The following is a 24,388-nucleotide window of genomic DNA, read 5'->3' on the forward strand; positions in this document are numbered from 1 at the left end:
ATGATTTTTTTTAACATTTTTTTTCATCCATCTTTAGGTGTGAATGAAACAAATTTCAACAAATATTTTTTTTATAATTTTATAATTTACAAATAATTTATTACATGTCCACTTCAGTGGGCAGCGTGCATTCTGAGCATGAAATATGTTGGCTTGGCTTACTGAAGTCCAAATGGAGGGGTTCAAATGCAATAAAGTCTTTAACAGCTGTGCTTAATAGCAAAAACAAATAAATAACAATTTTGAGTACCTGTCCACTGTAGTGACCATTATGCATCAAAGGGTTAAATGTCTATGGTTTGCCTATTTGAACTACTTCGTATCTGACATGTTTCGATTAGAAACTACAAACGGACGCTGATGAAATGTTGTTGTAGTTTATATTACCTGTTATTCGCCCTGTGGCCGCCAGAGGGCGTATGCGTTCTCGGGTCATCAAAATTGGGTGACAAAATTAGATGCGACACCCCCAATGATCTGTAATGCGCTTGCGCATCCAACGATCCAACGGCTATTTCGCGCGCGGCTTTTAGCGGTGGGACAAAATAGCAGAAAAAGATAAAAAATCTGCCAAATAATTCACTTGCACTCCATCTCTTATAAGAAATTTTTACAACATGGTGAGTATTTTATCATAAATAAATCTAAAAACCACAGTTTCTTGTATAATTTACCCATCCCGTGTCCGGTAACGGAATTACACCGAAAATATTTTAGCTATGAGCAAAAGTTAGCTAACATTTGGAGAAAAACTATTTAAACTAGCCGAGAAGGCTTTGAAAGGCAGATATGGCATTGTAACAGTTTCTACAATGAAAGCTTAAGTTAAATTGGCTATATCCTAATGGTTTTATTTTCAAAAATTGTTCTGAAATACTCTTTATAAGCAGTCTCGGTAGAAATATTCAGAATAGTGGATTTTTGTGAGCTGGAATGCAATTTTATCAGATTACTTAAGTATGTCTAATGTCTTCTTAGCAAAATAAGTGTAAAAAAACTTTATTTTAATTTAGCATTCAGGTTTATGTTTTCTGTGTCACAGAAAACTTGTCTGCGCAGCACAAACAAGCAGCAGTGAAGCAGCTGGCACCAAGAATGGCTCCAAGTCAGAGTGAAAAGGTTGGACAGCAAAGCAAACATTTAACTAACATTTCTTACACTTCAATTCATGTTAAACCCACACTCTTTATGTAAATTTATACCAAATGAATAAGAACACATTTTTTTTCTCGCAGTTGGACAATATCATTGATGAGGTGTTAAAGAGTGGGAATAGACAACCACTTGAAGCGTTTTTAGAAAGGTACACAGACAAAGAAGTGCCTGTGAAATGTTCCCAAAAGTTCCTCAGCAAACTGGATAAACTGATCACAAAGGTAAGATGAAGTTTAATTTGTTGATCAGCTCATCGTGATGATGTGTGTTCTTAGAATTGATGAAATAACCATATCGTTTAGAGCTTGGACCAAAAAGATGCCAGAACAGCCAGTTTGGCTGTTGCTATCATCTACAAATGTGGGAAAAACCTGGACATTCCTGGTGGTCGAGGACTCTCAGGTTTAATAACCCAAAGACTAATGAATAAGATAAGTCTAAGCACACAGTCACATAGTACAAGGGGATATATTAAGTAAATACTTAGTTTTTGTTTAATTTGTTTCTGTGCACATGGTACAGTGGTTTGAGAAATGCAAACTTCTATGGATCCAACATGGCCCACTTTGGGATGAGACCATGTTCACGCTGTCTGAGAACTTTTTTAATGCCTTAATGGTGAGTCTGTGTTTTATAGGAAATGCTTTTTGAACAGTAATGTCTTTTTCTTGAAGATGTTCTAAGAGAATTATCTTACTTTTTGGTGCAGGTGGCTCATGAGTCTTGCAGAGAGGGTAGGTTTATACATTTATTTTTTTTTACTTATTGAAGGAATGTTTAATTTAAATTAACACAGCAAATACAAAAATTAAATTCAAAAAGCTGTATCATTAAGTTGTTGTTCTATTCTAATCGTAATTTTAGTATGCAAAAACATGCATCCTACTTTTACATTATTGTAAAATAAGTAAACATTTATTTTTCTTACAAAATCTTACAAATTGTTCTTATGTCTTTTTTTCAGGAACTTTCAAAGTCACTGAGTTCTTCCTGTACCCTATTGGTCAGTTGGCTGTAGACCCCAAAATCTACATCCTCATTCAGAAAGAGGTTCGAAATTATTTCATAACAATAATTCTAATCATCTAAGATGCCTTTTTAAAGAATTAAATGAATAATAATTGTTTCACCAGGCAATTCGTAAATATAACTTGATTCTGGACAAAATTCCGGTGGAGTTTAAGAAAACCAGACAGATCCTAACATCTCAAGAGGCTGCAGATCTCATGTATGGATGGGTGTTTTTCTTATAGCAAGAATAAATAATAGAGAGCCTTAAGTCTCCTCCCTTTCTAGTTGGCTCATGGGTCTCCGGAAGAACAAAAAAGGAATGCAAGTGAACGGGTCTAAAAAAGCTATTTTCTAATCTGCTTTGCCTTACGCCCTGAGTCACACAAATGTTGTATTTCAATTTAGATGAAAAGTAATTATGTGAGTTTCTGCCACGCCAGTCGTGTACTTTGAGATGTATTAGCTTGTAAAAGTTTGTAATTAGCATGATTACAAATTAGACATCAGCACATCTTATATATGACATCACCACAGAATCTCCACTAGCATAGCTGCTACTTACCGTGGGGTCAGCTTTATGAAGGTTCTTTCCTCCTGAAAGAAGGAGTTGAAGTTTGCTGAACTTGCAGCCATTTTCCTCTGCTCTCCTCTGTCTGGTTTGATGACTTGAATTTGGTGATGTGCATTTGTAGTACTAGGGATGTGAATCTTAGAGGAACTCACGATTTGATTCGATTCCGATTCTTGCGGTGCCGATTTGATTCAGAATCAATTCTCGATTCACAATTTAAATCGATTCACAATCAGTATTAACAAAGAGAGTCAGCTCCAGGATGAACTGCTTTGTTGTACAAGTTAGTTAAAGCTATGGGACATTTTTATTTGACTTTAAACTGGTCATGCTCCAAAAATACAAATTTACATGTAAAATAAAGTGATTCTAAAACTGTAAACAGAAGCAATCTTTTGACCAAAAGGCAACATTTATTTTTGCTTACCTTGTAAAATATAACAAATCTGTAGTTACCAAACAGTAGCTTTGAAAGTAATACGGTCAAATACTTTTCAAGTATGTGTAGAAACAAGTTACATGAGTAATCCTGAGTACTCATTTATCAACTTAGAAAATAAGTATGAGAATATCTCAAATTTCTGAGTATGGAAAAAATTACATTTAAGTGCCCTCTTCAGCAGATTCAAACATAAATCATCTCAATTTATGGGACCACAAAAGTAAACGGAGTACTGACTCTCCTAACAAAGATCAAAAAAGTGCATCTCAAACCTGTAACATGCCAAATATTTGAGTTCTTGGAATCGATTCTGAATCTTTATAAATAAGAATCCCGATTCAGACTTGAATCGATTGTTTTCAGCACCTCTAATTTGTAGTCCTCGGCTTAATTTCACACAAAACCAAAAATAATGTTTCCCCCCTGTTTGAAAATAAGCGTGTTCTTGGCAATTAAAATGCCTCTTTAAAATTCACGGACATCATATGTGATAACCATGGCACATAACAGACGGGATTAGAAAACAGCATTTTAAGCCCCATTTAGTTCTTCCAGGGACCCGCGGTCCGGAAGTAGATGGATGTGACTTAGGCTCCCTATCGTCATATTTAAAATTTCTGTTTTCATAAATGAATGTACATTTATTTTCTTCCAGGGCCAAACTGGCAACTCGAATACTGGAGGGTGGTGGTAAATTGTTTTGCTTTTATTTTTATTTTTGTATGAAACCATGTGTCTTTCCATTCATTCATGCATCTGCGACCGTTATGCTGTGAGGCAACAATGCTACCAGCTGTGCTACCATGCAGCCTTTTTTAGCTGAAATAAGTATTTTTTTCCCAGATTATGACTTACAGTCATCACTGATGGAAGCCTTATGCAGGATGGCCACTGCTGAACAAAGGAAAAAGTTGGCAAGTCACTGGTTCAGCATGGGGCGTGTGGCCAGTGCCTTTGCTCAGATCAATGATTCAGAGTTTGAGACGGTAAAGCTGGACTGTTTATAGTCATTTTATCATTTGTTTTTACATTTTCATGAACACCTTTTGACAATTTATTGTCACTGTAATCTGTGATTTTAGGCCTGCCGCGGGTTCCTGAACATGGTGAATGGGATGCAGGGAGACAGAAGAAGGTATTTCCCAAACATCCATTTTCTATACCCGCTTGTCCACGCAGGGTTGCAGAGGGCTGGTGCCTATCTCCAGCAGTCAACGGGCAAACAGACGGGGTACACCCTGGACAGGTTGCCAGTCCATCTCAGGGCAACACAGAGATACACAGGACAAACAACCATGCACACACACACTCACACCTAAGGATATAGTTTAGAAATTTAGAATTCAAACATTTTCATCCATAAAACATTAAACATTTATAATATCTTTGTCATGAAATAATAACGTTCTATCTGTGCTGCAGAGTGTACTCCTACCCTTGTTTGGAAGTTTATCTGGGCAAATATGAGGTTGGTATCAACAACATTACAATCATACTAAACATGATCATCTTTAACACACTGCTTTATTTAAAACACCCCTGAACATCACAGTCCAGTATTACAATCTTAATCGCCTCCAAGTTGGTGTTGTGTTTGCCTTATTAGCTGCTGAAGCCTGTGGATGAGAAGCTGGCTGAATTCTGGATTGACTTTAACCTGGGCAGCCACAGCATCTCCTTTTACTTCTCGTTGTCTGGTGAAGAGGTAACGTACCGATGCAAGCAAGATCTTTAATGCTTTGATGAAAAACACAAAAAAGTCACGTGAAAAGGTTTTAAGTTCAAGTGTAACGAAGCATGTTTTTGTCTTCATGTAGGAGAGTCACTGGGAAACAATCTGCATCAATGAGAATGAAGTCCAGAGCTACACTGTTAGAGGTAACCAGAGCAAAGACACAAATGTAATCTTTCAGTTACACTACGTCACTAGTGTGTTTTGCGTCGTTTGTCATTTGTTCATTGAAATCAAGCCTAATTAATGATAGACATGTAAAGCCTGATATTCTGTCAACCTTTTGCTGTAAGTTAAGATAAAGCACAACATTTTAATCCAGATTATTTGAATGATATCATATTTATTGCATTTCCATGTCATTCTGATCTTTATCTGTAGAGGAGGGAAAGAGGAAGGTTTTGCAGATAAAGCTGTCGGAGGTAGTTTTTATCGGTACCGTAGAAGGATCCAGCCTTACCATCCAGTTCAGCTCCTCTCTGGACATCCTACAGGCTGCTCAAAGTGTCTATGGACTCAACGTAAGATGCTTTACCTTATTTACGTTGTGTTTACTGACAACAACGCATCTATCAAAACCACATGTTAGGGTAACACCGTTTGGCACCCTCTGGTCTTGATAAAATTAACATTTGGTATTAGAATGTGTCTCTCTGGCAGTGCAATGGAAGGGAGCAGTAGCCAGGTAAACACAAACGGCTTTGATAAAATGCCAAAATATGCTAAATGGTCAATTAACTGCTTGAGTGAGGAGACATACATGATAGAATCTATGCTGTTGGTCAAGAAAATGTTAATGTTAAACTAGAATTTCCCCTTTAAAGTGTGTGTGTGTGTGTGTGCGTGCGTGCGTGCGTGCGTGTGCGTGCGCTGCTCCAACACAGGTTGTTCCAGAAAGCCAGGTGTCCTACGGTGAAAGTGAGAAAAAGCCTGCACCATATGTTTTACCGGCCCCGGCTGCACCTGTACAGGTATTTTAAATCAGAGGTACATTAATACATTTTATATGGAGCACGGTGCAGTGATCCAACAGTTCAGGCCTTAATTTGAATTCAATCAAAACTAGAGGTGTGAATCTTCACTTGTCTTCCGATTCGATTCGATTACGATTATTGGGTCAACGATTCAATTCGATTTGATATCCCAATGCATCATGATTATTTCATATTGATTTGTCTTCATGATAAATAGAAGATGTCAGATAATTGCTATTTATTTTTATTTTTTTTGATCAAAAACGTAATTGACACAGCCTGCCGTCCCTCAAAAGCTCTCCATTCAAAACAGGTTAGGACAAAATATTTTAAACATTTAAGAAGATTTAACAAAGTAAAACAATCTTGTTTCCTCGTTCAACAACCACGCCTCAGGCTGAGAAAAACATGCTTTGCAAAAACTCACAAAATCTAAAAAATAAAAAAACCCTAAACCTACAGGACACATAATGTAATAATACAATCCATAATGGGTTCATATATGAGTGTTTAATGTTTCTGAGCAGCTCTAGAGTCAAATATTTATGCCGCAGTTGAAGGGTGTCAGAAATAACACCAAATTAAATGTTTGACTTAGTTTGTTATTTTATTTGAACCCAGTGGTTTATTTCTGAAATGTTAAAGAATGAATCAAGTTCTGTTTGATGTAGAAAATAATAAAACATAAAACAAATTCTACACTTCCAATAATATTTAAGATGTGTGTTTTATTCTTTCTGACAATAACACCAGCAGAAGGCTGTGGGCTGGATTAGGATTAAATTACCCATCTGATGGATCTCCTTCACTAACCAGCTAACTACAAACCTTTCCACTAACCTGTCTGTGTAACCCTCACCATGTAACCCTCATGTCCATGCTGTCTCTGGAGGAGCAGACAGGAAACAAGACCTCCTGTAACCTAAAGTGAACCAAAGCTTCTTCCCAGTTTTTTAAATTGAATTTAACATCAGTTTATCATCATGAAACAAAAGAATAAAGTGGAACAATAACTTCTAAGAACTTCTATCTTTTAGTTCTCTCTCCTTTTAACTTTTCCGTGTCCCTAAATAAAAGAGACAGACGATCATGCTGCAGCCGCCGTCACTGACCCCGCCCCCTCCCCAAGACTGGATCTCCCGGCATCACAACACTCGGTCTGACTGAGCGCTTCAAGGAGAAATAATAATTAAATTATGAAAATAATAATGCGTGTTTGGAGCATCGGTGTGGAGGAGCGTTGTCCGACACCCCCCCCCCACCCACCCCCCCCCCCCAGTTGCTGTGCGAGCGAGCGGAGCATGACAGCCCACTCAATTAACATAATTCACGGCCCAAATCCAACAGAACCGATCGGGCTGATTCGGTTCCGGTTCGGTCTCAGGTTACAACTCTAGTGCTCAGCCCTGCAGTACCCCATTAAGGCGGAACCACTTGGTTAATGTGACTCTGACAGATTTAGATGCTACGCTGGTGCCGCTGTTAAAAAAACAAAACTACATTCCACTATAATCGATTATGACGTACTCTTCCACGATGCAGAATCGTTTATGTCCGCATCCCGATGCATCGATTATTTGATTATTTTCCTCAGCTCTAATCAAAACTTGAATAAACTTAATAACCAATTGAGAAAACTAAAAGTAAACAAATGATCACTGATTTGCTGCTCTTACTCTTTTATGTCCTACATTATTGCTGCAAAGGTTTAGCTGTCTTGTTAAAGTTATTTCTCTAAAATGAAAGCGTTGACAAAAGAGTGGATATTTTGTATTCTGGTATAATTCCTAACTCTTTGATTCAACAAAGCTAATGCAAACTGCACATATATATTTTCTGATTTCAGATGGTGACCCCTGCCAGAATCAGGTTGTCGGAGTCTACAGTTTGTATCAGTAGCAGCGAAAGAGGAACTACTCGTAGTGTCAGTTCTCTTGTTCTAAAGCCTCCAGGTGACACCAGAAAGGGTTTCTCAATTGGTATCACACTGCTTGCAGTGTTTCGGTCATTTATTCATTCATTCATTCATTCAACTGTGATTGATCCCATTTTCCTTTTCTTTCTCTGTAACTGCGGCCAAAGACAAAGACAGAAGCTCTGTGGAGAAGGTGTGTTCATGTAACACAAATGTTAAAGCCACACTAAGCAACTTTTTCATCATTTTCTTGAGCTAATATGTGCTAAAATGACACTTGGCATGGTTAATTAAAAGTCACTCAGAGCCCCATCACCCTCTATGGCCAGAATATTGCACTTGCAATTTCAGAGTGGTAGTTGCCACCTGTTGAACTTGAAAAAATTGAGTTGACATACCTGGCGCTGAGGTCTGCTTCCAGCACGTTTCCTGCATGTTTTAGATCATGAACACAGCTGATTTATTTAATTTAGTGATGGAACTACGTCTGTAGACCCTAATGAAGGCTGGGGAGACGTTTCAGCTGTTAGATTAAGGTGTTAAAAAGATGAATGCACAGCCAGGAGATAGGTTTCACCATTGGTTCTAATAATCCTACACTGGGGGTGCTGAAAGCAGCCAAAGCTGCCTAGTGTGCCATTGGAGCCATTACGCAACATCATGCAACTCAAATTTAGTTTGCAGGAAACACCAGGCTAGTCATTAAAGATGTTTCATGTAAGATGATGAAAAGGTGGTACAAGCATTCAAAATATCGGCTTTCTTCTGACTTATTTCCATGTTAAATCCTATCTTGGTTATTTTTTTTAGAAGACACACCATGCCGGCAAATCAGCGCAATCATACTGCAACGGTGTGTCTTATAAACGCGCCATGCCGGCATGGCGATGCGCAAGTTGTGCGGCATTCCTTCCGCCTTGCTTGGTAGTGAAATTTCTGTAATTGTCTGTTTTATAAATGGCTATTTCGCCTTGGCGCAACAGAGGGAGGTGTCATGATAATGTGGGAAGTTACTGTTGAGCGCTGGCTGGCAACTATATTGAAAATGAAGGTAAAAACAGGCTGTAAGTTTCACTTTTGTAAACTGAATCAGCTGGGATGATAATCTAGAGCAGTGCAGCACTCCTGTTAGAGCTGGAGGTCAAATCACCAGAGACTGCACTGTGGAGGACAGACACCTTTAGGAGCAGTTTGTTAAAATAAAACCTAATGAGCGCGGCTTCAATTGCAATAACAATTTCAGTTTTATCATTCACTAAACATAAAGGATCATTCCATCCATTCATTGTATTTTTGTCTTGCAGAAGATCTTTGTGGCAGAAGCAAAACAAGTGGGTGTAACTGGACAGGAAGAAGAAAACTGTCAAGGTTTTTAAATTGTGTTTGACTTGAGCAAAGTCCCCACATCCAGCTTTTTCTTGAATCTTTCTAAGCGCTTTCACGTCTCTCATACTTACAGATAATTACTTTGTGCCTGACACTCAGCCCAGAGTGCGAGACAATGTGTAAGCCAAGCGTTGAACTCTTAACGTACTATCATGTACATTTAAGTACATCTGAATAGGTCTGTCTGTTCAAATTACAGATCCTTCAGGAAGAGCAGCCTTTCTGTGTCTGAAATGTTAATGATGCCAACACAGAAAATGGGATCTGCGCCCAGGCCTGGTAAACAAAGCAGACATCAGTTACCTTCAGTAGGACTCAGTTGCCAACAAAAATGTATGCGTTTATGTTTTTATCTATTACTATTATTTTCTTTTCATTTATCCTAAGTGTCCAATTTAAGAGTGCTGGGACCGCTGGAACGTTGCCCGTCCTCTGCGCAGAGATGGTCCGTTTCAGACTCGGACCTTGTTCTTCAGAAGAAGCTTCATAGTGAACTCACTCAGCGCTTGCAGCATGTTCTCACAGAGAGAAAGACAGATCCTCAATATCAGGAGGAATCTGCATGTCAGACAAATGCATCAAAATCTAGAGGCAACTCTAAAGACAGAGGCTCAGGAACAGTGCCCGGTTCTTCGTTGCAGTCCCCCAATGTGAAGCAAGTTCGCAGAAACGATCAGAGAAAGGGCCAGAGGACACTGGAGGCAGACACTGTTCCAGAAGAAACTTCAGACAAGACGTCTGCAGGAAAAAATAAACCAAACAGAAAAGAATCCGAGGTTAAAGAGAAAGTGAAGATAGAACTGTTATACAAGGAGCAAGTAGGGATTCTGTAGATTTAACTGCTTTTTTAATGCTCTTGTTTTTTTTTTTTAAATGTCCTGCTCTCTCAGAAGGACGCAGATGTTACAGCCAGCATGATGAAGCGTATCTCTAGTCATTATGAAATCAACACTCGATCCAAAGCAAAAGACACCATAGAAAACAACATTCCGATCTGGAATCCTCCTCGCATCAGCAGGTACGTATAACCAGAGTTTGTTTTAGAGCAGAAAACCAATGCAGACATTTTCACTGATTCTTATATCCTTGCAGTAGAGCAGTCTTCACCATGAGCATGGTTTATTCTGGCAGAGTAAGGGCCTATTGTTTCATTTAGGCTTTGGACAAACTTAAAAAATGCTAAATCCTGTTTTCCTGATTGTTTTACTGACAATGAGATTTGTGTTTAAAATAGAAAGAAGCACCAAAAGATGCAAGTTTGAGGAAATCTTTTACGAAAACGACAACAGACTCTGTCAGCAACATGTAATACAAGTCCTGAAATATTTCAAAGCAATCTGGCTAAATGAATATATTTAATGCCTTTTTTCTGTTGTGCAGAAAAGACATCTTTGCATTCAACAATGATTCGCCTGTCGGCATTGGGGTAAATCTTTCTGCTTTTGTTTTTAATGTATTTTTGTATTTAGACTACAAGTGTGATCTGTTATTTACTTTAGGGCGTGAACAGAACCCTCAATAAAACCTTTGACACGTCAAAAAGGCAAGTCAGTAGATAAAAGTGTACAAAGAGTGATTGTTGGAGATTTCGTCCACTGAAACATTAATTATTTTGTAATAAAACTTGTTAAATGTTATATTTTTGTGCTGCTCTACACCGATATCCACAGCTCTTCGGTATGTCTCAGCACAAACAAGGCACAACCTAAACCTGTGGCCAAGGTAGGTGGCCGTTGTGCTTCACACAAGTCTACAGGCGATCCAAGACAGTTTTTTTTTGTAATTTCTCATTAGAAGAGAGAAGATAACAGTGGCAATAATACTGTTACAATGTTCAAAGGTACATCTGTAACTGTCATCTTCTGTTTATGTGATGCAGAAGAAGAGATACGTGAAAGAACATCTGTTTAGTGACACAGACACAGACAACGCCCCAACAGAGGTCAGCTGGCTGAAAAAGTCAGCCAGGAGGTCCAAACCTCAAGTTACCAAATATCCCAAACAGGCACTTAAGAAACCCAAAGCTGCCTCTCCTTCGTCTCTACGTAGGTTCATTAAAGCCATGTCCAGGCTTGTCAGTTCTAATCGATCACAAAAAAAAAAACATTTTGGTCATGAAAACATGTCACCCTGTTACAAAAGATATTTTTGTTGTATTTTTATTACAGACACATTTCCAGACGTCCTCCCATCTGTTCAGAAAGACTCAAAAGGTGATAAGAAACCAAAGGTCAGTGAAGTCACTGAAGCACTATTCAATGTAGCCACTAGGTGTCACTGTTGGTTAAGAAAGATCTTTGTTTCAAAAGGCTCTGAATCCACCAAAGATGGTGGAACAAGCTCCCAGAAGACCACATGCAGCAGGCAGGAGGTCCAGACAAGCAGCAGCCAGCTCAGCCAAAAGCTACCAAGAGCCAGATACTGATGACGACCAGTCTGAAGCAGAAAAGCCTCAGCCACCCAAAGTAAGACTTTTTTTTTGGTCATAACACAAGAATGTTGTTCCTAATTTTTTTGTTTTCTCTAGTTAGTCCTGAACAAAATACTCTTGTTCTTCTTCTCTCTACTAACAACTAATTGGTAGATAATTATGTTACTGAACAACTACATTTAACAGTAAAACATCTCAGCTTTGATTTTCAGATTTTTAGCTAAAAGTCAAGACCACAAAGTCACGACTCTAAATAATAGATAGCAAAATGTTATTATTTTGATGAACACTGCAGCGGTAGTTTTAATTGGTTGAAAATAATCGTTTCACATTCAGTGAGTGCTAGGATTTTACCAGCTTAGTGACCAAGTGGTATGAGTGTGTCTCACTCTTAAGTCCTGATACTAATAGAAACCAATATATGCTGTATCAGTGTGAGAAATTAATAAATGATTCTTCCCATCAATATAGATAACATCTACTGATGACCTCAAGAGTAGTGGGAAAATTCAAGACACCGTTCAAACCAAGAAGAACACAACCACCAGCAAACCAACGTCTAAAAAGCTACAGCTGCATCCTGCATCAGAGACATCACCTCCCACCAAGGCAGAAGTAGCAGAAGCTTCTGTGAATTTATCTCAATTGTCAAAGACTTTTGATTAAATTTGAAAGCATTGTAATGAGTATCTTACTCCAGTCGTTTATTATTTGATACTCTACCTGCAGATGTATTGTAGAAACTGTTCTGTTAACTTTTGATCTGCTTACCTACAGACACATCGTGGAGGGCTGCAGGAAAACAGGGAGAAGTTCGATGAAGATCTACAAATGAAAAAGAAAACCGTTAACATGTCTGAAGAGAGCTACAGGAGAACAGACACTATCAGTCGGGCAGATTCAAAGAAGCAAAATATCCCTAAGGTAGAGTTTTTTCTTCAGTTAAGGACGTTCAGTTTGTATAACATGACTTGCTGAATAAAGTTCATTAGTTTATGATATTTTAATGCTGTTGTCACACATGGTTAAGGACGTGCATATCCATGTGTTAGTTCTAAACGGGTTTAATGTTAATTTCTCACCAGTGACTCAAACACCTTATTTTCAGGCTCAGCAGGTTAAACCTGGGAAAGCTCTTCACAAAACTTTGAAGTCGAATAAGAAAAGTGTCGTCCATGCCCGAGAAGAGACGAGTGCTTTGAAGGATTCCTTGGCTGCCAGCCAGACCTCTTTCTGTCTATCTCCTCCTCCCATCGAGGGAATGAGATGTAAGACTTTTCTGGAAAGCTTTGCTCCAACATCAGTTAAACAACAGTCATTTGACTCCCTTGACATCAGCTGATGTGTGTTAAATGTTTCATGTTTGGTCAACTGGTGTCATTTCATCTCATCTGCTCCATTTGTTACTTAATAGCTCTCACATATATTAATTTAGTTTGGATTGTAATACCATTAGTAGAATAGTTTTACACTGTAGATAAGATTCTGTGTAACAACTGTAAATGATTACAACGTGGTCTATATATTGACCTTCTACACTCCCAACTTGTGAAGCCAGCTGTTTGAACATCTGTGTTTATTTTGGATCCTCATAGCTGTTGAGAGGTCAGCTCCGACATTGGATTTGACCTTCCCGACTGTCCTCACCCCACGGGAATCTCCACTCCCTGCCTCCCCTAAGCCTCCCTGCCAGGAAACCCCCTCACCAATCCCGCTGCTACCCAAACTTCACTCGGCCGTCGGCAGTAAAGAAAAACGCAAACCGTCTTCTTTGCACAAAGCAGAGAAAGGCCACCGATCGTCCAAGATCCAGTTCATCAAGTCCATCCCGTCTCCCTGTTCAGTGGGGGGTCAGACCCCAGCACCCAGTCCTCCCACTGGACCTGATGCAGCAGAGGTACATCTCCTTGGTGTCTTAAATATAAAAATAAACATTGTAATTAGATAGTTTTTAAATAGTGTGAAATTAAGTGAGTATATTCTAGTTCTCACTTAGTTTCTTTTGTATTTCAGTTGTCATGTGTGACTTGAATTTTTATCTTACCGTTAAGATCTGATTCATATACCTTTACTTTATGTGCAAGTCACACACCACTGATTAGTGAGAATCAGTGGAATTAAAGGAATGTTGCTGTTATTCATTGGATGACCAACACTGTCATTCATGGTTAGTGGATCCTTAGTCCTGGATGTGATTAAATAAAATGTCCTCCTGACTGATGGAGAAGGCAAAGTACTTAACTCCCTGAATAGCTTTTTTTAAATTCAAGATTTATGGTACTTTTTAAGAAGCTTAATTGTTATCAATTACAGATTCTTGGGACCTCAGCTGTTAAGGAAAATATACAATAGCTATATCCAAATTAAATCATAAACATTCCCCCTAAAATCACATCATGTGTGGTGAAGTGGGAGGATGTCTTACAGCAGAAAGTTACCTGGAAAAACATAGAGGCAGATTTCCATTGTGTTTGGTTTCTTGTCCAGGCTGTATATGATGCCTTACCCAGCGCAGCCAGCCTCCATGTGTGGGGCAAGAGTGAGACGCCCGAAGCACATTGCTGAAACATCACTTCTCCCAGACATAATTATTGTTTCTGAGGCGACAAAACAGCTGATAATTCTCAAACTTACTGTGCCTTAGGAAGAGCATATGGAAGAGGCAAATGTAAGAACACATGCTAAGTACCAGGAGCTAGTAGAGAGGTGTCAGGCATGACGCTGGAAGATGTACTACGAGCCAGCTGAGGTGGGCTGTAGGGGTTTTGCAGGACGCTCACTCTTAAGCCCTTAATGAACTGGGGCTAACAGAAGTAGCTAGGAAGAGGGCTATCCCGTCTGTATGTGAAGCTGCACAGACTACCACAAGGTGGCTATGGATTCAGAGGGCTGATCCTTGAGCAGTTCCTGCTGGGATGGGAGGTTGCCTGGGCGAGGGTGTCTTATGCTGAAAGATCCAAAACACTCGGTGACCCTAGGTTACATCACTGATGATGCATCCCAGTGCATCAGTAGATGTATCTTGTACATATGGTACTACATTTTAAGAAGCTTCATTCTTAATAAGTACAGATTTCTGAGCCCTTAAATACATGATGGCTATATCTAAACAAAATCATAAAGGGTTCCCCTAAAATCACATAATGTATTTGAGACCACCTGAAAAACTGAGAAGCATGATTGAAATGACCTTTTTAACCAGAAGATCAGAAAATAGCACTGCTGTGCTTCATCAGTGCTGCTTAATGCACTGTGATATGTTCTGATCATTACCCATCACTAATCCGTGGCAGACGTGGAGATCAGATGTCCATCAAATGGGTTTATATGTTTTTCACCTTCTTTCCCTAAATGTTTGTTTCCAGATGTGTGCAGTCCAGCAGCATCTGTCCTCAGCACTTCCGTCTCCTTTATTCACTCAACCCTTGCTGACATCCTCTCTCCTTGTGCTGGACCAGCCACCTGTAGCCTTGCCTCCTCTGTCACCGTTGGCTGAAAATAGCATTAGCCAAGGCTGCCAACTTGAATTCAGCAATTCGTCTCCATTGTCCCTCGGTCCATCGAGTAGGTCATTAGCACCAGGCAGAAAAAGTAAGGAGAGGTCTATGGCTACCATGATTGACTCTTCCAAATCAGAGGTTTGGTCATTTTTCAAGCTTTAAACAGAGCATGAATCTGAGCGTAGCCACATCGAGTGTTGATTTCTCTGTTTTTATCCTTACAGAAAACGCCGCTCACTGACAAGGGAACAGAACTGTCACAGCCTCTTGTCTCAGGTAAAAGATGTACTGTGGGTCTTGGTTTGTATATGAGATCAGTTAGGTCTCTTACATCAAGACTAAATGACAGTTCATTTTAAAATTTAAGTTGTGGCCACTTGTTTTTATGACTTGTTCTTTTGGTTAGGGCTGGCAATAATTCAACAACGATATATATTGATCTATAGATAGGTTCAATAGGAAACAAATGGATCAACAAAAACTGAAATAAAAGTTTCCTTTATCCATTATAGCCTGTTGGATAGCTTCATAAGCGAGCCACCCAACCAATCAAAAACAGTCACTGTCACCAAGCCCTATCCTCTCAAGCCTGAGCAGACAGCAATGTAACTAGATGTTGCAGCAAGGAGAGGTGGAAGAAATTGTCCCGAAAAAATGTTACAGTACCTCACCAGGGTGGCGGTATCGTCATTCTTACAAGTCTGACAACAAACAAACCGGTGGTTTGCAACAAAGAATCGATTAAAAGAAACAAGTCTGGTAATGCAACCAACTTGTTTCACCATATAGCAATGGCCTAAGATGGCCTGGGCTACACTTAATATATATTTGACATTTGTCATATAATTTTCAATAATTATTGATACCGATCAATGTGATTTATTTTTCTATATTGTCCAGCCCTACTTTTGGTCATGACCCGAAGATCGTGACCATACGAGGAATTTAGAGTGACCTATCACCGTTAGGTTGTAAATGACACATGACAAGAAAAAGTTGTTTATTGTGATTTAATAGGGATTTTTTTTTTTCGTTTATTTATTTTCCAGGACCCACTCGTAAGCGCCGTGTCTCATTGTCCAGTCATTCCGATGAAGATGAGACGGAACAAAAAGTGAAAAGTAGAAAGAGAAGACAGAACTCTCCCCGAATGAAGCCCAGGAAACTTTTTAAGTCCTGTAAGACAAAATCTTGTTATTTGTGTTTAAACTAACAGAAAACAGAGCTACGGTTCATAAATCATTAAAACAGAAAACCTAACACTGCAATTACCTACTGAGCATTATGTCATCATCATAGTTTTTACATCATAATAAATACGATTTTCATTTGTGTTGTTATCCTGTAAAGAAAAGTTTGAATCGAAAACGTTTAAATAAAGTGAACTCCCAAATAAATCATCCGTATTTTTATGCACAGTTACTGAGATGTCCACTACAGACGAGTTTAGCCACATAAGTTCCTTTAACTGGGAAGCTGAAGAGGCGGGTGGAGATGTGGACTTGGATGAAGGTTTAGAGTTGCCACCAACTGGTTTAAACACAAGTGACATTTGTCATCAGTGGGGATCGAAGCTGAAGATAAAGCTCCAGGTGAATCAGTCGTCATTGTTCTCTGAAATGTCCTGCTTGGTGTTGGCCGTGTGTGGTTATTCAAACCACCTCTGCTAAAATGTATGATGAATGTTTTCAGAGCCAATGTAACATAATGGAGAGCTACAACAAGCAGTCTTTGAAGACCATGCAGCAGCATGTCACCTCCATCAATGTTAAACTCTGCAAGTACAGGTCAGTTACTGTAAAATGAATTAGACTTTTTTATTTGTTTTAAAGTGAATTTACTGGAGGTTTTTGTTCTCTTCACAGAACTCAGAAGCTCGAACAAATTAAAAAGGTCCTTTTGGAAGAGATTCATCATTTGGAGCAGGACGACGTGCTGAAAAACATGGAAAAAGACCTGAATGTGGGTTTTTATGACTCTTTGTCGTCTTTAGTTAAGTAATAAAATAACTGAGGCAAAAACATAGAAAGTGAATGAATAAAAACTCATTCTACATATAACAACGATGGAAGAGAATGTGTTTTTGTAATAGTGGATTTGACCAGGATCTGATCATTCTGAACCCTCCTGTTCTGCAGAGTCACTGGAAAAAGCAGATGACTGCTTTTCATTCTCACCAGAAGCAGGAAACCAGAAGGTGAATTTCAAAGAACAAGCCTTTAATTATTTTGCCACGGTGTCTGATCAGCGATGATCCCTCAGGCCAAAAGACTCTAAAACGTTCACTTACCCACTTGTTTATCCTGCAGAGCTTGGATTATAATGTTTGACTGGAAAAACATTTCCCCCTCAGGATTATCATCAGAAACTAAATATGTAAAAGCTTTTTTTTTTTGGGAGAGATGTAGTCACTTCCTCTTTATATAACTAATGTGGGTTAACAGATGCGTGAAGTGCTTGACAGTTATTCACTTAGCAGCCATTTTTACACATGAAGCCCCCCGTTTTATCAGCATGCCCCAAGCTCTCCACGCTTTCATTTGCTGGAACGTTGTCATTTTTATTTATTTCCTTGCTGCTGGTTTTGAAAACTATTTTCCAACTTGCTATGAAATTTCTACATAATAGTGCCTAATTTTATTCCAGGCAATCATCACATGCCTAATGGTTTAAGTTAAGATTCTCCTGTGAAAATGTAGACCTAAAAGTTTTGTTTTTGTTTGAGCGGATCCAGAAATCTTTTTGTATTGTTGTGACCCGTGTTTATGCTTATTGTCTCTAATGTGTATGAAATCAGACTTTCTTTCTGGTCTCCCCCCCAGAATTGACACATTGAGGGGTACGTTTGGATCATGCCAGAGCTTAGAGTCAGAGGAGAGAATCTTCTCATCAGAGGTGAGATTTTCACTCACGTCTGATGTTTAAGTCTCATTCAGCTGTGGGAAGCACGTGTTTTATATTATTTACTTATTTTGACAATGAAATGCAAGCATCTAATGTATTTCCCTGGCCATCATGCTCTGCTGCTTCCAGATGGACTTGGTAAGGAAAGAGATGAAGTCCATTCAGGACCGAGTCCTCAACGAGATGGTGAGTTGACCTCTTCACTGAAATAATTAACTCCTAAAAGAGCACATGACTGATGGTGATTTGTGGTTGTTTAAATGTTTTTTTTCTACTCCTGAATGTTTCTTTGTGCTCGTGTGCCATTTGTAGCTCGAGGGTGAGATCCAGAGTGTGAAGAGAGGACTGCACGCATTGTTTTTCCCTTGACTGAGCCAGGTTTGAGTTGAAGGTCTCTATATGGAAAAGGGATGTTTATGTCAATATGTTACGCATATTTCAATGTGCAGGTTCTGATGTGGTCAGAATGTTTGTGGTTGCATGAAGTGTATTTCCCTTTTCGTCAGGCTCTTCTTTAGTTTTAATGTACCAGTAATTTCAGCACTGGTCTGTACTTTATATACACTCTGCTGTTGTTTTTTATTCTAACTCTTTAATGAAACTTCTGACACTAATATTTAGAGATTACCTTCAGTGTGAACTGTGACATTTTAATATACATGTATATATTTATTCAGAAACTTTTGAGTCATAAGTTAGCAGCTAAACATTGAAATTCTAAAATGTACTTGTTACGTATAAAAACGTCAACTACTTTATTCTCAGTTGCAAATAAAACTGTTAAAAAGCAAACACCAGTCTTTCTTATAAAAGTTGTATTTTGAAGACGATTCAGAAGTAGTGCTTACAAAGAATTCCTCTTTTCAGTGAAGACAGTGACAGTCCCATTCTGATTGACATACTGTATGTACAGTTAATATAGGGGCGGCAGTAGCTCAACAAGTTAAGCAGGTTGTCCAGTTATCGAAAGGTTGCAGGTTCGATCCCGGCTCCGGACAGAGAATTCAGTTGTTGTGTCCTTGGGCAAGACACTTAACCCACCTTGCCTGCTGGTGGTGGTCGGAGGGACCGGTGGCGCCTGTGCTCGGCAGCCTCGCCTCTGTGAGCGCGCCCCAGGGCAGCTGTGGCTACATCGTAGCTCATCACCATCTGTTTGTGAATGTGTGTGTGAATGGATGAATGATACACTGTAGTGTAAAGCGCTTTGGAGTCCTTACTCTGAGAGGCGCTATACAAGTGCGGGTCATTTATCATTTAATATCAAACTCCACCCCCAGCCTGACCGTGTCTGCAGACTTCAGTCTGTACACAGAAGAGACACATTAGTCATCAGTCAACAAAAGGTGAAGCTGATCACATGCACTACTTCTTCCCACGACACGGATTCACGCCGTTTCGTCAAAGTAGTCAACGACTTAGTAGAAAACAGAAAAAGATTGTTTTTTTTTCTCCCTCTGCTCTTGTCCTGAGAGTCAGAGGTTCCGCCCAAGTCTCTTCCACGTTGCATCCAGGGGTCTCCAGGACACGCTGCTGCAAACATTGCCATCATTTCCGCCTGCACCCCCACCCTTCTTCACACTGACAAAAACCGTGGGCGCTGGAAGAAAGTGAAAGACACGCTGAAGACAAAAACAAGGCTCCAGGCTCTTCGATCTGTCTCCACCAAGCAGCGTCAAGCAGCTTCAGGACATCTCTAGGCTCAGCATTTCTTCACGGAAGAAACTCAGCTTTCATGGCCGGTGGAACCTGGAGGGAAACACGGCAACAATTGTGAGACGAGAGGCGTCCTTTGACTTTAAATCCGACTGTTCATTCATCAGCAGCTATATTTAACAGCTTTGTGCACAGAGGAGCTGAAACACGTACTCTTGTCCTCTCTCTGGGTCACTAGTACATCTCACAAACACACTCAGCCAAGGACATTGTGCCATTTCATCATTTCTCTGCCTTATTGCGTGAGCTCTCCAAGGGACAACCTCCCCACTTTAGAAGCTCGCCTTCTATTTTTAGCCTTTCTTGTGCTAATTTTAGACCACTGCAGTCCAGAATAGAGCATGCTTGCATTTATAAACAGGATAGAACACACGCTTCAGAATACTAACCTGGTTAAGTGTTTGCTCGAGGCGTGGACTTCCATCTCGGTGCTCTTGAACTCGTTCAGCTCCTTTCGGATTGCAGCCTGTGAGGAGAAGAGTAGAAGAGCCATCAGTGAGTCCCATAATGCATACTGACCGGCCGTGAACATCAATGTGACAGCAGGAGAAAGAAAATATAATCAGTCTAAAAAATTTGATCAGGATGTGGGGGCGGATAAGCGAATGACAGCTCAGAGTCTGAGGAATTTTGGTAATCTCTGACCTAAATTGTAAACTTGCATTGGTGCCAGGTTTGAGTAAATTGTGGCAGGACCTAGAGGTCACCACAGGACTCGTCTACGCACCTTGTCTGCAGCCGAGAGACGAGTCCAGGGCTTGTCTGCTCTCCTGTCATAGTCCTGAGCTTTGGCCACCTCCACATAGTCACTGAAGCGGATTAAAATCTTTCTCTCTCGGAGCTCATCTACTGTTGGCCGCTGATTGAGCTGAAAGAAATGAATAAATAAAATTCAGTTTTCTGGTGTTTGTGTTGAAGCAACCTGTCTGAATGTTGTCAGGACTATACCTTTCTGTTCAGCCGCTGTTTTATCTCTCTCCTCTCCTCTTGTTCTGTCTGATCGTTTCTTTCTGTAGAAATAAAAATAAATACTAGAAATGAAAAATTAAATTTGAGCAGGTTGTTTAATAAGACTTAAAATAAATGACCATAAGCTAATTTCAGATTTTTCTGTGATCCCAGTTTAATTAAATACCAGTAAGTCATATTTTTAAATGACAGATCTGATATTTAAACTCACGTTTTAAAATGTTCCGACTCTCCAGCTCCTCCACATTCGGTCTCTGGCTCAGCCTCCTGCGGAGAAACACCAAAACCACGTTTTGAACCATTCTGGCTTTTTCTGCTTCGTCCTTTTTTTTTTCTCTAAACCGGCTGTAGTTTCTTCACTGTGCGCGTTCTTGAGAGGAACCCCCTATGCTTCCATCTCGCATCCAAACCGCGGCTGTGGTGCATCGGCAGAGGAGATCCCCACATTTGGAACAGCCAAAGAGGCACAAATTGTCCGGTTTGCGGATTCTCCACCACGTTATGAGTCGCTGCCTCTGTGCAGCATCTGAACTGCTGCCTCTCTGTTGCTCTCTGCTGCGGCAGCGGGGGCACTCCTCTCCACTATCCGCCTCTGGCGCTTTTGAAGCAAGTCGTGATGTGCTGGAGGGGCGCGACTCCGCTAGTCTCCCTGGTTACTGCATACATAATGAGCTGGAGGCGGAGCCTATCAGGATTCTACTACAGGCATCCCCAGTCTTTTATGAGCTGTAGTGGCATCGCCTGTTACTCAAACTGTTGCATCAGACCATATTAGGATTAATACAGAATTTTATAAGAAAGAAGAAAAATAATCTATATTTATTAAAAAATATTAGAATAATCAAAGTAACCCTGACATAAAAGCAGTGGTTGCACAGTCAGCTTTTAAATATGTTTGTTTATTTATTTGGCAGACGCTTTTATCCTAAGCGAATTACAGTTTATAACCTATAGGGCATGTTGTGATCTGAGGGGGAAACCGGAGTACCCGGAGGAAACCCACGCATGCATGGGGAGAACACGCAACTCCACGCAGAAAGCTGACTTTCGAACCTGCGACCTTCGTGCTGCGAGGCAACAGTGCTAACAACTGCGCCACCATGCAGCCCATAAATAAATACCATAAATAAAATTGTAACCATCAAAGCACCTGAAAGGTCTCCAAAATCCTACCAGAGCCACTGTGTGTGTGCTCTTAAATGAATAATAGATGTAAGCTGCATAAAAGGCTCGACTTTAGACAGCATGTGGGAAACACCCACATGGAGGAGGAAAGTACAGAAAGAACTGAATGCCTGCAAACAGCAGGACTCCCTTTATCCTTTTGCACCCATGAACACTTTCAAGTTTGGTTATGTAAAACATCAAAGTTAAGTCACAGATATGCAGACCTGGTCACAATAAAAAGTCACTGTGTGTGTGTTCAGAGATGTGCATGCTATAAATGAAATAACTTAACCAAGTTTAAAGTAACTGGAAAAAAATGTCAAAATTTCCCTTATTTGCTATTTAGCATCCATCTTTGTTAGACAAAGTAGTCTCAAAAATGTGTTGGTTTAATCTAAGTTACAGCACCTTTATTTTCCCCCTCGGCACCATATTGTGTAAGAAGTCAGCCAAGCTCTTTAATAATTCACATGTATGAGTACATATCTATAAATAGAGTGTAAAATCAGCCATTCCTCAGAGAAGTCTTATAATAGAAACAGGAGCATCGTGAGTGTTTTTTTAAGGAAAGTCAGTTTTATGAGGAAAAAACATTAATTAGGATTTTTTTTTCAAACCTCAAAAGCACTCACTGATCCCTCCCCTGTTAAAAGCTTCTTCCCTGATCAACATTTTATGAATTCAGTTATTTTTGCTGCTTCCAAATCTCATCAGGCTGGAGTTAAAACTGATGATTCCGTTACTGAAAACCGAAAATGTTTTCTCAGCTCAGAAAACCACTGCCAAAGCCTTGGCAAAAACAAGCATCCACTGTACTATTGACCGCTGTCCGGGTTGCTTAGCAACAACATCGTGAAGACAATAAAGTCTTCCTGCAGAAAATTTTTGCTCCTCCCTAGCAACACGGAGAAGGGGGTTTCACCACTACTCACAGAGCTGCGTGTGCTTTAAATGGCATTCTGTGGCTATTTTTAGAAACGGGTGGATGTTTTCTTTTCATGCAAATTTAACTAAACAGTCGGCTCTTTTTCTAAGAGCTAAATCAGTGTCAGTAAACAATTAGTTATGAGGTTAGAGAATTTTCTGCATTGTCCTCAACGATCAAATGCAATTATTGGTCCACAGATTTCAAGAGAGAATGTCATAATAAACTGAAATAATTCTCACAAATCACATAAATGCACAGAAAACAGTGAAGGATTTTGATTTCAAACTAAGGATAAGATGGAATGAAAAGCTATAAATATACCAGGCAGGGGAGGAATGAAATATCCAAACAAAAGAATGAAAAACCAACGTGTGGGTGGCTCTTCGTCTTTAACTGCCATTTCCAACTGCACCAGGGAGACATCCTAGCGCATTTCCTTTGTCGAGAACCAATGCAGGGTATCTGCCTTGCCCTACTATTATTTCTGCTGATATAAGTCTGCGATGTTTGAGGAGAGGCAGGAGTGCATGGGCGGAGGAATGCATTATTGAACAGTGGCAGGAGCTAAGATTAGAAACAGCAGAGTGTGGTTGCAGCTTTGGAACTAAATACAGAAAGGTCATCTATCACTGACACAATGGAGAGGGCATATTATGGTCTATCATTAATTCTGCTGTAATTGCACCAAATGTACACTGCCCAGCCTCCCAAAAAAGTTGCCACCTTGATTTAACTGAGCAAATAAGTTCAAGCCTCCTATTGGATAATTACTGCATGGGCAGTTATCTTTCAGCTGGTAGCAAGTTATTTAACCCCAACTGGTGCAATGAGTTGCTTTTTGTTTCTTAAACAATCATGTAAGACACATCTGATGGTCGTGGAAACTCCTGAAGACCCTGCTCTTCAGAGAGCATCTTCTTAACTAGCACCTTGCCTGCACCCGTCCCCCCTCTCTACTGTCCACTCCTTGTTCCCTACTCTCCATGACTGATGTCAATGTTGTTGTTGTTATTGTTGTTGTTAGCCTCAAGGGCAAAATGCCGATTATCACTTGTAAGTCGCTTTGGACAAAAGCGTCTGCTACATACATAAACCTAAACATGTTAGTCTGTGTGAGAAGGGTCATGTCTTTGGCATCAAACAGAGAAAACATCAAAATTGGGTTAAGAACCGTCCAACGCTTTATTATAAACTGGTCTGATGAGTCCGGATGGACCATGTTCCAGAGTGATGGGATCATCAGGGTAAGAAGAGAGGCAGATGAAGTGATGCACCCATCATGCCTAGTGCCTACTGTACAAGACTGTGGGGGCAGTGTTATGATCTGGGGTTGCTGCAGTTGGTCAGGTCTAGGTTCAGCAACAGGTTGTGCTCCAAGAATGAGATCAGCTGACTACCTGAATCTACTAAATGACCAGATTATTCCATCTTCCCTGATGGCACGGGCATATTCCAAGATGACAATTCCAGGATTCATGAGGCTCAAATAGTGAAATAGTGCTTCAAGGAGCATGAGACATCATTTTCACACATGAATTGACCACCACAGAGAATCTCTGAGATGTGCTGGAGAAGGCTTTGTGCAGCGGT

The 24,388-nt window shown here is 39.9% G+C and overlaps 2 protein-coding genes across 10 annotated transcripts in view; one reads left to right on the top strand and one right to left on the bottom strand.

The window, feature by feature from the left end:
• Positions 1-473: 473 nt before the first annotated feature.
• Positions 474-18,813, top strand: sycp2 (synaptonemal complex protein 2). 6 transcript variants are annotated; one of them, XM_070544653.1, is made up of 45 exons: positions 474-620; positions 1,043-1,119; positions 1,236-1,376; positions 1,458-1,586; positions 1,669-1,773; positions 1,865-1,889; positions 2,120-2,205; positions 2,289-2,383; positions 3,835-3,869; positions 4,023-4,165; positions 4,262-4,314; positions 4,602-4,647; positions 4,786-4,884; positions 4,997-5,057; positions 5,293-5,432; positions 5,736-5,882; positions 7,732-7,837; positions 7,968-7,993; positions 9,105-9,168; positions 9,260-9,305; positions 9,386-9,465; positions 9,574-9,962; positions 10,077-10,204; positions 10,279-10,318; positions 10,421-10,491; positions 10,567-10,612; positions 10,686-10,729; positions 10,857-10,908; positions 11,066-11,231; positions 11,355-11,416; positions 11,496-11,651; positions 12,089-12,247; positions 12,395-12,541; positions 12,726-12,885; positions 13,213-13,514; positions 14,983-15,255; positions 15,342-15,393; positions 16,167-16,295; positions 16,537-16,709; positions 16,810-16,904; positions 16,983-17,079; positions 17,256-17,314; positions 17,940-18,012; positions 18,151-18,207; positions 18,334-18,813. In XM_070544653.1, the coding sequence occupies exons 2-45, from the start codon at positions 1,096-1,098 to the stop codon at positions 18,388-18,390; spliced, it is 4,638 nt and encodes a 1,545-aa protein (XP_070400754.1). In that variant the 5' UTR covers positions 474-620; positions 1,043-1,095; the 3' UTR covers positions 18,391-18,813. The 6 variants fall into 6 exon arrangements, with proteins under 6 accessions (XP_070400754.1, XP_070400758.1, XP_070400756.1 ...); XM_070544657.1 differs by having other exon boundaries at positions 12,089-12,226; XM_070544655.1 differs by having other exon boundaries at positions 10,282-10,318.
• An 8-nt stretch (positions 18,814-18,821) lies between these two features.
• Positions 18,822-24,388, bottom strand: part of phactr3a (phosphatase and actin regulator 3a) — a 44,257-nt gene continuing 38,690 nt past the window's right edge. For all 4 annotated transcript variants that reach the window (XM_054745809.2, XM_015967602.3, XM_015967601.3 and 1 more), the window contains 5 exons: positions 20,915-20,970; positions 20,683-20,744; positions 20,462-20,602; positions 20,124-20,200; positions 18,822-19,767 (listed from right to left, as the gene is read on the bottom strand). In XM_054745809.2, the coding sequence (XP_054601784.1) occupies positions 19,752-19,767; positions 20,124-20,200; positions 20,462-20,602; positions 20,683-20,744; positions 20,915-20,970 (352 nt within the window). In that variant the 3' untranslated portion in view covers positions 18,822-19,751. The remainder of the gene's footprint in view (positions 19,768-20,123; positions 20,201-20,461; positions 20,603-20,682; positions 20,745-20,914; positions 20,971-24,388) is intronic.

The sequence above is a fragment of the Nothobranchius furzeri genome, chromosome 15, assembly GCF_043380555.1.
Source record: "Nothobranchius furzeri strain GRZ-AD chromosome 15, NfurGRZ-RIMD1, whole genome shotgun sequence".
In the NCBI taxonomy this organism is placed as follows: Eukaryota; Metazoa; Chordata; class Actinopteri; order Cyprinodontiformes; family Nothobranchiidae; genus Nothobranchius; species Nothobranchius furzeri.

Coding starts and splice junctions, on each gene's coding strand:
- sycp2 (XM_070544653.1), top strand. CDS start 1,096: ATGGCTCCAAGTCAGAGTGAAAAG. Junction 5,058..5,292: donor CCAGAGCTACACTGTTAGAG/GTAACCAGAGCA, acceptor CTTTATCTGTAG/AGGAGGGAAAGAGGAAGGTT. Junction 15,394..16,166: donor GTCACAGCCTCTTGTCTCAG/GTAAAAGATGTA, acceptor TTTATTTTCCAG/GACCCACTCGTAAGCGCCGT.